The following is a 13,856-nucleotide window of genomic DNA, read 5'->3' as shown; positions in this document are numbered from 1 at the left end:
TAAAAGAGAGAAAGACGTGGGGTTGGAAGACATACAACACACACACACACACTTATTACAGTTGTGCCCTCGCATAGAGGGTCCGAATAAATAATACAGTCCAAATATATACAAATTCCTAATTAATTTACAAATTAACTAAGAAAGCTAGAAACTGGCATGCAAGCCAGGGACTGCCTTGACTCTGATGAATGATGCATATCTGGGCTGCCTTGCGCGGAAATCCACTGGGATGCCCCGATTAGCCTCTGTTTTGTAATTTTTCTTGGAAAGCGTGCCAAGCTCCGGAAGGTTGCTAATTTTTGATTTGCTGCAATAGAGAGCAGGAAATGGGCATAGCAATGTATTTTCACAAATGTATGCATGCCTCAATCCTTGTGCCACCAATCACGCATATCAATGCATGATGGCCGAGGAGTCGAATTGCACAACTCAATATGGAATGAATGCGCATGAAAACAAAACAAAAACCTAACTCCATCATGGATAATCTAGAGTGTCGGTGACTGGGGAATTGAGACACGTTCCGTCACTCGGAGTACGAAACGTACCTCGTTTCCCGTGCTCGGACTAACTCCTACCCCAAGCACAATGCAATATGCATGACATGCATGAAATGCGATTAAGATACAACCTAGCATACACAATGCTATGAAATGGCATACACGATGCACGAGATAACATGGCATACACAATGCGCTAACATACAACCTAGCATACACAATGCTATGAAATGAAATGGCATACACAATGCACAAATGGACTTACACTAACACAAGTGGACCTCAGCCACACTCACATAAGAGGCCATAAGATGAAAATGAGACAACTCGGAATACGTGCACACATGCAAGCAAACCGAGGACCGTACCTAAGGCACAAAATGCCACTCTAACAAGACATGGCAAGGCATGAAATATGATATGCAAACATGAAAATTTCAGAGGCAGTAAGTGATGCAAAACAGCCCCGAAAGATGGCAAAATAGCACCCGATGCATGAAATGGTCCCGAAATGCAAGATTAAGCACATGAAATGACTTGTAGCTACATCAAGCATGCATTATTTGATTATGACATGTGAAGACAGATTCAAGGCAGTCCCAAAATAAGCATGTTTACAGTTTTAAGCAAGGCTAAACAGCAAACATAAATAGGGCAAAACTAGCATGCAAAAATGGCCCTAAATGTGAGATAAAGAAGAAACTCACATCTTCTGACCCCAAACAGATTAGGGCCCTTCAAAAATGTTGAAGAGGGACCCAAAATATGACCTTTTACAGTTTACAACAAACCCCAAAAACCAACACAGGTATGGCTAAGCTCTCATGCAAGAAATGGGCCAAAAGAGGGCCAAAGAAGCAAGTGGTGATTGATGGCCTTAAACACAAAGGGGCCCTTCAACAATGTTGAATAGGGGCCAAAAATAATTCATTTTACAGTTGATGGCTGGACCCAAAACAGTATGCATGCAAGCCTAAGATGCCATGCAAAATGAGGCCAAAAAGAGAGATATAACACAAGGTATATAAAAGATGCCTCAAATCATGAAAGACCATTAATGAAACATAAAGAATGGGTCAAAATAAGGCTGTTTTAAGTTTGGACCACAGCCCAAAAACATAAGCAAAAGAGGCTAACAAATCATGCAAAAATATGGCCAAAAGAGAGATATAAAGGCAACTGATAAATGGAAGCCTCAAACAGTAATGAGTCCTTCAACAATGTTGAAGAAGGGCTCAAAATAAGCAACTTTACAGTTTATGACATGCCTCAAAACAGTCTAAACGTAGGCCAAAAATACTACACAAGGAATATGCATACAAGAGGGATAATGAAGCAAGTGCAACAAGGGGACCTCAAACAGGTAAATACCCTTAAACAAATATGAAAAATATCTCAAAATAAGCCTAGTTCCAGTTAGGGTCGGAGCCCAAAATAGCAAGAAAGAATGGCTTAGATAGGATGCAAAAATAATCTAAAAAGAGAGAAAATGGTGCTTACCCTTGAAGACCAAACTTTAGGCAACTCTTGGCTTGAGTTTGGTGACTCTTTAGCTCTGGAAAACAACTTCAAACTGCTGCAATGGAGGTTGGAGGTATGGTGCTAGGTGGTAGTGAAGAAAAGGGTGTAGGAACTTGGAGGTTTTGGGCTTGGGAGTATAGAGAAAGAGAGATACAAGAAGGGAGCTTCAAGGGGAATTTTGGTAACCCTAAACCAGCAGCTGGAGCTGCTGATATATAGGCCAAAGAGGGGGAAAAATGGGGGGGAAATGGAGGGAAAATGTGTCAAGTTTCCCTCCAAAAGTGCCAAATCCTCGGACATGGGTGAAGTGTAAAAAAAAAATACATGACTGGAATGCACTCACAGGGGCAAAAATGGCCGGCCAGTTTAAAATGGGAAAAAAAGTCATCCACCAGGTAAGTGGCCGGCCGGCCAGGTCAAAGGGGAAAATTGGCCGGTCACCCACTAGGATGAAGCCCCAGAAGTTAGCTTTCCAATGGCGCAAACCTTGCATTAAAATTCCTCCTGTAGAAAACGTTATGCCCTTTTCCGTGAAGCCGCGCAGATTCGGTCCAACCGGACTTCAACCAACCACATCTCCCCCCTCCCCGGACTTGGACTTAGGAGATTCTTGAGTGAAAAATGAAGCCTCGAAAGTAAGCTTTCCAATGGTGGTGGCCTCATATCTTAATTCCTCTTGTGCAAAGAGTTACGCCCGTTTCGGTGAAGCCGCGCAGATTTTTCTCCTTCCCGGATTCATGCTGAACCACTTTTGACCAAAAAGAAGTTGGATTTTCAGCAAAATTACTGGCCTCCCACCCTCCTACAAGCTTTCTAACAGTGAAAATAAGGTCTCCACCAAAAATGAGCCCAAACCGATGCAAAATGAAGGTTCGGGGGCCGAAACGCGCAGCTCGAGGCCCCGAAAACTGACTGTTAGGCACCGGGAGTGATGTTCAACCACGAAGTCGGTTTCCCGGGCCACAGTGTCCCTCGAAAGGGAGCAAATAATAAGTATACCAAAAATCGGAGCAAATGGAGGTGGTTATGCGGTCCCGAACCGAGGCACACGGCCAACGGTTCTGAAAAACCGGGAACCGGACTCCAAACGGGCAAAAATGGCCTACGACCACGAAACGTAGCCCACGGCCACTGAGAGATGATCTACGAGACCTCTCCCTCCCTTCGGAAAGAGAAAGCACAGAAAACAGAGCCTGGTTCGCAAACCGAGGCAAAGCACAAAAGAGTCCGAAAGTCCGGAGGCAAGGCTCGCAGCCGAGACTCTGAAACCTCTGGACGAGCACGATATGCAACATCACCAAGCGCTCAATCGGTGACGTCTGAGTCTTAAGTTCGGTCAAAAATGGGGTGTCTACAGTTGCCCCTCTTTGACAGAACTCGAAAGTCATAAGTGACGGGAGTGAATGTCAAAGCCCAGAGACGACCCATTTTTGACAAGGCCGAAGACTTAGACAAACAGGCGTGATAAACAGAGATGTGCCCGCAGGCATGCCCGCAGGCAGGGGCAAAATGCAACTGATAATGCAAGAAGCCAAAGGTAACTCAAGGTCATGCAAATCACTACAAGAAATTGCATTTTTCGCAACGTAACAAAATATGTTGCTAAAAGGGAAAATTCGTTGGCAAAAAGTTTTGCCGACACACAAAGCTACGTTGGCAACCCGTAGGTAAAGGTGAGTCGGTAAAAGTTTTTGCCAACGAACTTATCATTGCGTTGGTAAAAGTAATGCCTTTAGCGACGAACATAGTCGTCGTTAAAAGCCTTCATCCATCGTCGGCAATTTACCTTGCGTCGGTAAAAGTCATTCAAATATGATGATTGTGTGACACTTTTCGCGACACAAATTTGCATGGGCAAAAAATATACTTTTAGCAACAAAATATGCGTCGGCAAAAGTAAACTTTTGGCGACACATTTACGTCGGTAAATGTTGCCATTTGCCTACGATTTGTTTGTCGATAAAGCTTCACTTTTGGCAACGAAAAATTAGCATTGGCAAAAAAATACACTTTTAGTAACACAATATGAGTAGGCAAAAGTAAACTTTTGACAACACATTTACATCGGTAAATATTGCCAATTGCCGACGATTTGTTGTCGATAAAGGTTTATGTTTGGCAACGACAAATTGGCATTGGCTAAAAATACACTTCTAGCAACACAATATGAGTGGGCAAAAATAAACTTTTGGCGACACATTTACCAACAAAAACAATTGAAAATAATTTATATATTTTTATAAGATTTACAGATTTACAAGAGGCATCCCTCAGGCACCACTATTACAAACTAATAACATTGATATGAAATCACCTAAAGTTGATGTGTAAGCAAAAAAAACACTGCTGATACTGCTTTTAGAAGTAGTGTATAAAACCTAAAAGGGTAAACTCACTAAAATACCCAAATACATCCAAATTGTGAACCCACATTACAAACAACAGATAACAAAATGAAAACATGAAACTAACAAAGATAGGCAAAACGACACGAAAAGTATCCACAAACTTATCCAGCAGACCAACATCTAGTAGCAGCCGCCTCACAGCAACATTGCAGCAGCAGCCGAGCAAGCATCAACCACAAGGGTGGCGGCAGCAACAAACCAGCAGCAGCAGCTGCAGCAGCCGAATCTGATTCATGCATCTCAGATGAGCTTGGTGCATCTGCAACCTCCAGGCCAGCTGCATTATTTGACATTCCTGGGGGCATTTCAGAAGAGATGACCAACATGTAAAGGCATTTTAATAGGAGCTACTCAAGCCAAGTTCTTTGCTAATCCTTGCATGATAATTAGAAGAAAAAAAAAAAGAATGGACATCAAGGAATGGCAAGTTAATGCTGAATTTAAGCATGGAAAAGTTATTCTAGATGTTTCATCTGATTAGGAAGTGAAAACAAAATTCTTATGGCTGAAAGAGCTTTAATTTATTCACAGGATTAATGACTTCAGACAGAGTGTAGTTTGGAGGTCCTATAACCAAAAGATTTGATCAGCATCCCACCTCAATTAAACTTGAAGGCAACATTCCCGGGCCCTTCACAAACTGCTCCTAGTTCCAATTATAGAGCAGGGTAATAAATAAACTTTCAGCAACTTGTTGACTCTCTCTCTCTCTCTCTCTCTAACCATTTCCAACTGCAATTTCCCATCTCAAAGTTACTTCTCTTTATCAACTACCAATATATTTTCTAAGGATTGACTACACGATGCAGACAAGACAGGAAGTGTTTCCAGGTAGAGAAACACTGAAAGGAGTGGGAGGGAATTATATTGATTAGAGCTCAAACTTCCAAACAAATCACAAAAGACACTAGAAACAAGCACAAAAGAAATAAATTGTTTCTTTTACACTGAAAACCAGTAACAATAAATTAGACAATTCTAAAAATTAGACAATTCTAAGAAATAGACATGTCATCTTAAAAACTGACTAACCTGCATCCAACCTTTCCACTCTTCAGTTTGATGCCTGTTCAGATACAATATGGATTTTCCTGAGATTGGTGACTTATCATGATGAATCTTGAAAGAAGTAATTGCTGAAACTATGATGAGAAGGAAGTAGAGAAATAAGAAAAGACCCCGATTGTAACTCTGCAAAAACAAATGATGGTTAAAAGACAAGCTCATTGGACACAACTTTGATGCAGATGGACCAAATTATAACTGAAATAGATACAGAAAACAATAACTGTATATCCTGGCCATTGTGAATTTTATGTGGAGAGGTGAAGTCCTCTCTAATTGTTTGGTTACACATCCAAGGAAGCAAAAGAGAGACTGAAGCATCTGATTTTATGTGGAGAGGTGAAATCTGCTATATATAGCAGCACAAGCACTTGCACTTCTAGTTCAGTGAAGGAACTAATAGCAAATATAGCAGATTTCTACTTCTTATGGTTTTAGAAACATTAAGTAAACATAATCGCCAAGGCTAAAATGGAAGAAGGATACCACAGTTGATCCTAAATCATAGGTACAATAGAACAGAAATATTGTTGACTAATTATTCACAATGAATACTATGACATTAAATAATTAAATAGTAACTTCAGATCATAAATTTTCCTATACACTTCAATCCAACAATTAAAAATTCATTATCACTGTACGATATTCATTTTTATGACTTATGTTGAATGTCTAAAAACGTTGGCACCGGGATAGAAGTATGAAAGATTTTGAACAACAAGATAGATACAAGTACCTCCCCAACATCATTCTGAAAACACCTAATAAGCTCACTAGTATTATTTCTGAACTCATTTTCACGGCCCTTCAAGTTCACTATAATCTTAACCTGTAGGAATTGACTAGATATCAATATAGTAAAAGGAATGCAAAATCATTCATAAATTAGTGTGTCAGTATGAATATGGTGGCACCACAAAAAAAAAAAATTCAAAACCACCTTGTCCCCATCATTCAGAAACTTCCGTGCAGCTTTCAAACGCACATCGATGTTGTAACTGTCAACCGAATCAATAGAAATGAGTACAATAAACAGAAATGCATTTAGTAACAAAAAGTTCTATACTTGTTTATCAAAACAAGATTTTAAGTTGTATACAGACCCCCAAAAATGTGCATTAAAATGGAGAGAAGCTTAAAAAATGGAAGAAAAGTTAAATTTACAAATATAAAGCCATATACAAATAAATAAATAAACATTTACCTCATTTAGTGTTCAACATTGCAGAAAGGGGTTTTAAGCATGCAAGATTTTTACCAAACCATGATATACAAATTCTAATAAAAACATTGGTTACATAACCTCAAAAGAACTGGAACCCAAATCACTACAAGCTAATCAAGTCATTGCTGGTACTTTATTCATTAAATGCATTTATGTTGAATCCAAAACAGTTGATAAAAATTCAACTAATCTATGATAGATAATAAATATTAAGTGAAATTTCAAATCCTACGATTAGAAGTGTAGTATTCAATGTAGTACATTTGAAAAAACAAATAAAAGGGTGGGTTGCTGAAACATAAAAATTATAAATAAGTAAGCCCAATAGTAGAAGTGAGGTGTACAGTTCTCTTCTTTGTTTTTTTTTTTCTTTTTTGAGATCTGATAGAAGTACTCAAATCTCACACACACAACTACATCATCTGCCAAAAAGAGGTGTATAGTACCCTCCTATCCTTGACATGACTTTGTACATTGAATTGAACATATGTGTAAATCCAAAATATTTTATATAAAATTCAACTGGTCAACAATACACTTGAACATTACCCCATGAGTTTAGAAGTCAAGCGATTCAACACAGTAGATATGAAATGAAACATCCCAATAAAAGGGTAGATTACCAACACAAATAAATTATAAATAAAAACAAGTGCACAAAAGACACAAGGTTGAGGTGTATATTTCCCCTCCAACTGGGTATTTCATGGCTGGTCCTAACTGTGATCAATCTTATGATGTGTCAGTACAATGGATGATCAGGTTTAACAGCTACGTATCGACAATTCAACATCCACGCTGACGACATCACAAAGTTGGCCTACATTTTCCCTATGTACACCTTTAATTGGTAAAACAGAATGATGTCATTCATTAAAATCCAATTTCCACCATTTATTTCAGTCAAAAATAAGAAAGAACAGTAAGAACAATTGCTCATTCCCAAATGTAGCAAGATGTTAATATCCCAAGTTTCAGATTGGGCAAGTTCGAATACCAATCAGTAGTATATCAGATTGTTTTGGTAAATTTGACACTTTTTTAATTGAAACTACACTTCCCATGTTCTATGTGCATTTCAACATTCAAAGGCACATCCACGAATTACAAAGGAGATGCAGTCATTGGGAAATTAGAAGACAAGAAGGTAATGGAAAACAATATGCAAATTTTAATAGGAAGATTATAAGTGAAAGCGAGCTTCGAAGGCCAAGTTAATTACCCCATCTTGAGCTCCTTCAAATCCACCCTGTTGGCTATCATTCAGGTGCATAATTTTATTAGTATCTTTCCTCATAACTGATCATTAATGCATAAATAAGAGAAAAACAGCAAACTACAAACAGAGGAGACATTCACCAATACTTTTCTTCTGTTGTTCCCTTTTCTTCTTTTGTAGTTCATATCTATATTTACTGCAAGGGAAGTAAAATTAGATATCAATATGCATCAAGTCTAACCATTCACAAGACAGATAAGCAACATACAAAATATAGGTAAGGGATAGAACATCAACTTCGACATCTATATTTTCAACCGTTGTCTCACCCCCAAGCCTTAAATTTAATGTTTTTTTTCAATGCCCTTAACTATAAGCAATTGTCCAAAATAGTAGCCTAAAGTAAATTAGTCAATTGCAATAATAATGTGAAGATCACATAAATCTTCATAAAATATGCACCATGAAATTTCCTAAAGATTAGCCCCATATTAGTAGAATGTAATATGTATCCATCAAGAAATTAATACCAACGTGATCTCAGAGCAGGATTTTATCGAAGCATCAAAGTGCATCCACCATTAAAAAAAGAAAGCAGAAGAATGTTTGTGAGTACATGTCGTACTTGTAATCCATTATTCTGACAACTGGTGGATCTACATCTGGCGATAATATTACCTGCATTAGTAACAATAGAAATATAATCAAATAAACTCAAGCACAATGCCACATGAGAAGCTCAAAAGGCAAACACTTTCCACAACTGCACAAAATAAATATAAAAAAAATACATAATAGTTAAACGTTTGACAAAACCATTGATTGGGGAAAATGAGCTCTAAGACAACCGCTACTGATAGCGAAATTACCAGAGTCAAAGAAGAGTATCACCTTGGGTGGAGCACTAAGAAAATCAAAAAACGGTGAAAGAGATCCTCAGCCTGACCGGATGGAAGTAAAAAATGCTCAGCATCTTAACAGAGATGAAGTTAAGGAAGAACTAACGACCACAGATGTCAGAAAAGGGGAAAACCTAACAAAAGAGGAAAACCTAAAATTGAGAGGTAAGATAATGGTTAAAAATAAGGTAAAGACCAAAAACCAACCTTCCAAAGCAATACCTGTACAAGACCATGAAGGGTCAATTTCGCCTTGTAATCAACATAAATTTCCATTAGCTGAAAGGAAGAAATGTCACGATGAAGCATATTAGGAGCCTTCCTGAAGGTAATGGAATCCAGCACGAAATGAATGATGGATGAACATCCCTTCAATTGAGATTCCGGTCCATTTGATGTCTCCTTGCAGATATTCTAACTCACAAGAAGCAAGTCCACTGTTGCTCAACATATATACTATTATGTAACCAAAAGGAGCCACAGGTAAGACATCCAGCATCAACCCCATTAAAAACCCACACTCAAGGCCTAAAGTAAACAAGAAAATAACTAGGGATGTGAACAAAAGAAAAAATAAGGTACCGAAGAACGAAGAAACTATCCCCACACATCAAACCTAAAGACCGATCTTTCTTCTGCCACTACCCATCCCCTATCATATTACATACTTAGGTAGAATATTGAATAATGGGCATAAACAAAATGTTTTTGTAGATGTACTTACAATATGTATATATTTATTGCTTTACATTTGTCACTTTGTTCAAATTATGCTAAAGACTAAACTGTTTTTCTATTTTTAATATGGATCAATTGATAGTTTTATGAAGAACTTAAGTTTAGGTCAAGTAGTTGAGATCCTTGGGTTTTATTTATTTTTTTTTTCTTCAAACATTCAAGTGATTATACTCCTTGATTTCTAAGAAATAAATTGGGGGAGATTCTGAGTTTGAATTTATGGTGAACCATTGAATGTTTATAAGTAGTAATTTAACTTACTACTAACTAATTAACTAACTCACTAATTTTGACAATCGAAAAAAAAATGTAATTTGATATTTTTAATTTTTTTTTTTTTTAATATTAGTTTGGTGGTGTGTGTGATTTTTCAGCGGTTCCATTGTCATCTTCATCTTCATCTTCATCACCTGGAATGGTTGCTGTAGGGCAGGTGGGAAGCTATGGTGGGTATGGATCTGTGACTATGGAGAAACGTTTTAGGGTAAGTTATACTATAATATACTACTCTCTAATCTAATACTAGTTACTGACTCACTCACTAAATACAAGTTGCCATCGTTATATAGTTGGGCAGCCAGTGAACACAAAATCATGGTCTACTTATTGTCTTCCTCTCTCAACCTTTACAATTTCCTTGTTTGGCAAAAAGCCAACATGAAATTTGTACATCTAGTGTAGTTTATATGCATCATTAAAATAAAACTTTGTCTCTCCAAACAATTATAAAAGGAGAGACAACCTAAACATTTTCTTCACTTGAATCCTTCAAAACAGCTATTAAAAAAAGCCCTTTAGTTTTGTTGTTTGTTGTTGCAGTAACACTAGAGGGCAAGGTTTAATAAACTTCATAAAGGTAACTCTTTTCTCTTAAAGCCAAACAACAAGGGTTACAGTCTATGCAAAGAAAATTTGAAAATAGAAGAACATTGATAATTAGAACATTGATAATCATTAAGGTATATTTGTTTTCTCACGTGGCTTCACTTTTATGCTTGGATGCAACCACCCTATGTACAAGGACCAGAAACATCCACCTTACAATTTACATTGTGTCATCATTTTGAACTATATTGATGTTTTTTCTCAAGAATTTATAGCAGACTAATGAAAGAGCAATTATTGCATACAAGGACGACAGTAGCTTTTTAATTTTATTTCTTTCTTCTCCTTTTCTTTTTATGTTCTTTGCTGATTCAAGTGCAGCTTTAATATGTCAGGTTTTGATTCTTTTTGTGGTTGTCAATCAATCTTAGGATATGGAAACGATTAGCAATAGACTTCAAAAACTTTAGGCAATGTTTGGTTCCAATCCCATTGTTATTTATCACAACATTATGTAGTAAAAGTTATCCAAATTGTAGTTCATTATTCAACACTTTCAAAAATATCTCTCACTAATGATATAGCGATACAGAACAATCTATATAAGTCAGTCAATATCATTGTGGCACCATAACAATATGTATTGCAGTAGACTTGAATCGGAAACACTGATATTCTTTTCAACTTTATGTCATGGAACATGGTTAAGGATGATTTTCCTGGATTGATAAGCCAATCCAAAAGCAATCAGAATATTACACACATTTCTCTCTTATTCTGAATTTCATAGACCAGAAACTGGACATCAACTGCATTTTGCAAAAACTTATCTCTTTTCTGCTATACTTCATACTATATTCCAACACCATATAAACCTTCCTAACTGAATAGTCATATCTAATCTGTTCTAATTCAGGATTTCTAATAAATATACCCTGAAATTATACAATCCTTGTCCTGCGCAAGCACATTCATGATCTTCGGTTGCAAAGTAACACATCTCAGAAAGTTATTCATGAATCAACAGCAGACTTACGATTTAGTATAAATGGTTACAATTAATGCTTTTCAGACATCCATGACTAATATCTACTTAATCAAGGTATATGAAACCCAATGTTTAATTTCCCACGTGATCTAATCATATGCTTATTTGACTCTAAAATCCCACAGATGTTCCTATACAAGATGAGATCATATTGTGTTATGTCCATAACATGATTAGGATCCACTTACACAAGGCATATGAAATCTACTGAATTCCCAAGTGTATCTAGTCATATTCTTATGTCATTCAAAAATCTCAGAAGTTGTCCTATACAACATGAGATCGTATGAAATATCGCAATCGTCAATTGTTGATCCTCCACCATAAGAGACTACAACCCCAAATGTTTACATAGTGCTTTACATGAATGTGTGTGTGTGTGTGTGTGTGTGTGTGTGTGAGAGAGAGAGAGAGGGGGGAATCTGAACATACCTGAGATGTTTTACAGATCGAAGAGAAGAACCAGTCTCGCCGTCGAACCACTCTCGAATTGTCAAGTGTTGCTGCCGCCGAACCGGTCTCGCCGAACCGTCTATCGCTGCCGCCGTCGATTGTTCCCCTTCGAAATCTGGCGCCGCTGAACCACTCTCCCCTTCGAACCTTCTCTCTTCTCCCTTCTCTTCTAGGTTATCTAATTTACAGCTTTCTAACTTCCTTTTAGTATTCACCCAAAAGACACTTCCTCTTAGAACCCAATTAGAAGCCACAGTACGTAATACATTTTTGGTCATTGGCGCTTTTTTTTTTTTTTTTTTATTTAATATCATTCACTACATAAATTGTGCATTGTGAAAATTAAAAGGGGAAATTTTGAGAGTAACGAGGGGTTTACCTCCTAGAAAGGACGAGAAAATTTTGACAGGCTCAATTTTTAAAGACAAATCACCAAAAGAAAAAAAATAAAAATAAAATAATTTTTAATTATTTAAAAAAAAAAGTTAAAACTAAGTTGAGAACTATAAATATTAGAAATATATTTTTAAATTATTTATGACCACCTAAAAGATAGAATTATATAAAAACAATAAGTATTTTTTTATTTTTTCACCAAATTTTTTTAAAGTTTTTTAGGGGAAAAAAAAAATCTGAAACAAGTTTCTGAAAATAAAACCAAATATATTAAAATTAATAATCTAACATTCTTTGAAAAGTTTAGATTATCTCAAATTAGCCATCTCAGCTTAAGAGTGTGTTTGGGCTTGATGAGTTCATTTTGTGATCTAATTCGATGATCACTTTAATTTTACAATTCAATAACTAGAATATTTAAAACTCTTTGAAAAGTCATAATAAAAACACAAATCACTAAATTACCTTATTTCACTAGCAAAGTTTTTACCAACGAATAGTATTATCGTCGCTAAATGTTTAACTCTTTGCCCACGCCAACTAGTCGTCGCCAAAAGTAAGCACACTAATAGCGATGCTTATTGTGTTGCTAAAAAATAAGCCTCGTAGCTAAAAGTTTTGAAATTTTGGCGCCAACCAATAATTTTGGCACCTAGTAAATGTTATACTTTTTTAGCGACGATTGTAAATTGCGTCGGTAAAGGTCTACTTTTGCCAATGAAATTGATCACTGTGTCGCCAAAAACATAGTTTTGCCTATGAAAAATTGACGTCGTCGCCAAAAGTAGTCGCCAAAAGTGCAATTTCTTGTAGTGAATGCAGCAAGCTGTAATGAAGTACATATTCACAATAGATGCAACAGTTTTAAGCAAGAACGCAAAGCAACAACTATATTTCATGTAGTTAAGAATGCAGAGAATTATTCAATTCTCGTCGCGTCTCACACGAAGAAGATACGATACCTGCGTGATTCGTCTGGTCGCACCAGCTTCAAATGAACCGTACATACAATATCGTGCCTGATGGTGCTGGGGATCTCTCGCTTCTTCTTGGTTGAACCACAGGTACTCGATGGACTATGAACGAGTGTGCTCGATGCCGAGGTTATGTTTTGTTTTGCCGGGATGTCATCACCACATGTTTTAAGTTTTGACGTATGTTATGTATGAAAGTAAGTTTTGAAAGACCAAGGTTCGATTGACGTTTTATTTCAAGTCAAGCTAAGCTATATTATGTATGGTTTTGACAAGGATATACTATGTATTGTTTTGAAAAGATCTCGGGTATCATTCATTTAACCCCTTTATTACTTGTACCATTCACTGAGTATCCAAGCTCACCCTCTCTATGTATATATGTAGGTAACAAGCAAGAAGTCGGCTACGCCGAGATGTGTGTTTTGCAAGATGTTTTGGATGCATGTTATGTCGGCAATATTTATATCGGCAATCTTGAAGATTATCTTTCTTGACTTGTATTTCGTGTATTTTGAACATGTCGGCTTGAGAAGCCTTTTACCGAGATGTAATTATGTATTTTCGTACTTCATTCTA

At 36.9% G+C, this 13,856-nt stretch overlaps 1 protein-coding gene and 1 pseudogene across 1 annotated transcript; one reads left to right on the top strand and one right to left on the bottom strand.

The window, feature by feature from the left end:
* Positions 1–13,856, top strand: part of LOC114313196 (uncharacterized) — a 42,814-nt pseudogene that overhangs the window by 26,691 nt on the left and 2,267 nt on the right.
* Positions 4,224–12,185, bottom strand: LOC114274304 (uncharacterized). The gene is made up of 7 exons (XM_082868108.1): positions 11,887–12,185; positions 8,091–8,140; positions 7,948–7,981; positions 6,441–6,498; positions 6,237–6,329; positions 5,465–5,623; positions 4,224–4,727 (listed from the first exon to the last, which is right to left on the bottom strand). The coding sequence occupies exons 1-7, from the start codon at positions 12,183–12,185 to the stop codon at positions 4,602–4,604; spliced, it is 819 nt and encodes a 272-aa protein (XP_082724234.1). The 3' UTR covers positions 4,224–4,601.

Source organism: Camellia sinensis, chromosome 5 (genome assembly GCF_055761805.1).
Source record: "Camellia sinensis isolate YWXY chromosome 5, ASM5576180v1, whole genome shotgun sequence".
Classification (NCBI taxonomy): domain Eukaryota; kingdom Viridiplantae; phylum Streptophyta; class Magnoliopsida; order Ericales; family Theaceae; genus Camellia; species Camellia sinensis.
Note: the sequence above shows the minus strand (reverse complement) of the source record. Positions and strands in the feature narration are given on the sequence as shown.

Coding starts and splice junctions, on each gene's coding strand:
- LOC114274304 (XM_082868108.1), bottom strand. CDS start 12,185: ATGACCAAAAATGTATTACGTACTGTGGCTTCTAATTGGGTTCTAAGA. Junction 6,330..6,440: donor TTCTGAATGATGGGGACAAG/GTGGTTTTGAAT, acceptor CAATTCCTACAG/GTTAAGATTATAGTGAACTT. Junction 5,624..6,236: donor TTCAGAATGATGTTGGGGAG/GTACTTGTATCT, acceptor TTGTTTTTGCAG/AGTTACAATCGGGGTCTTTT.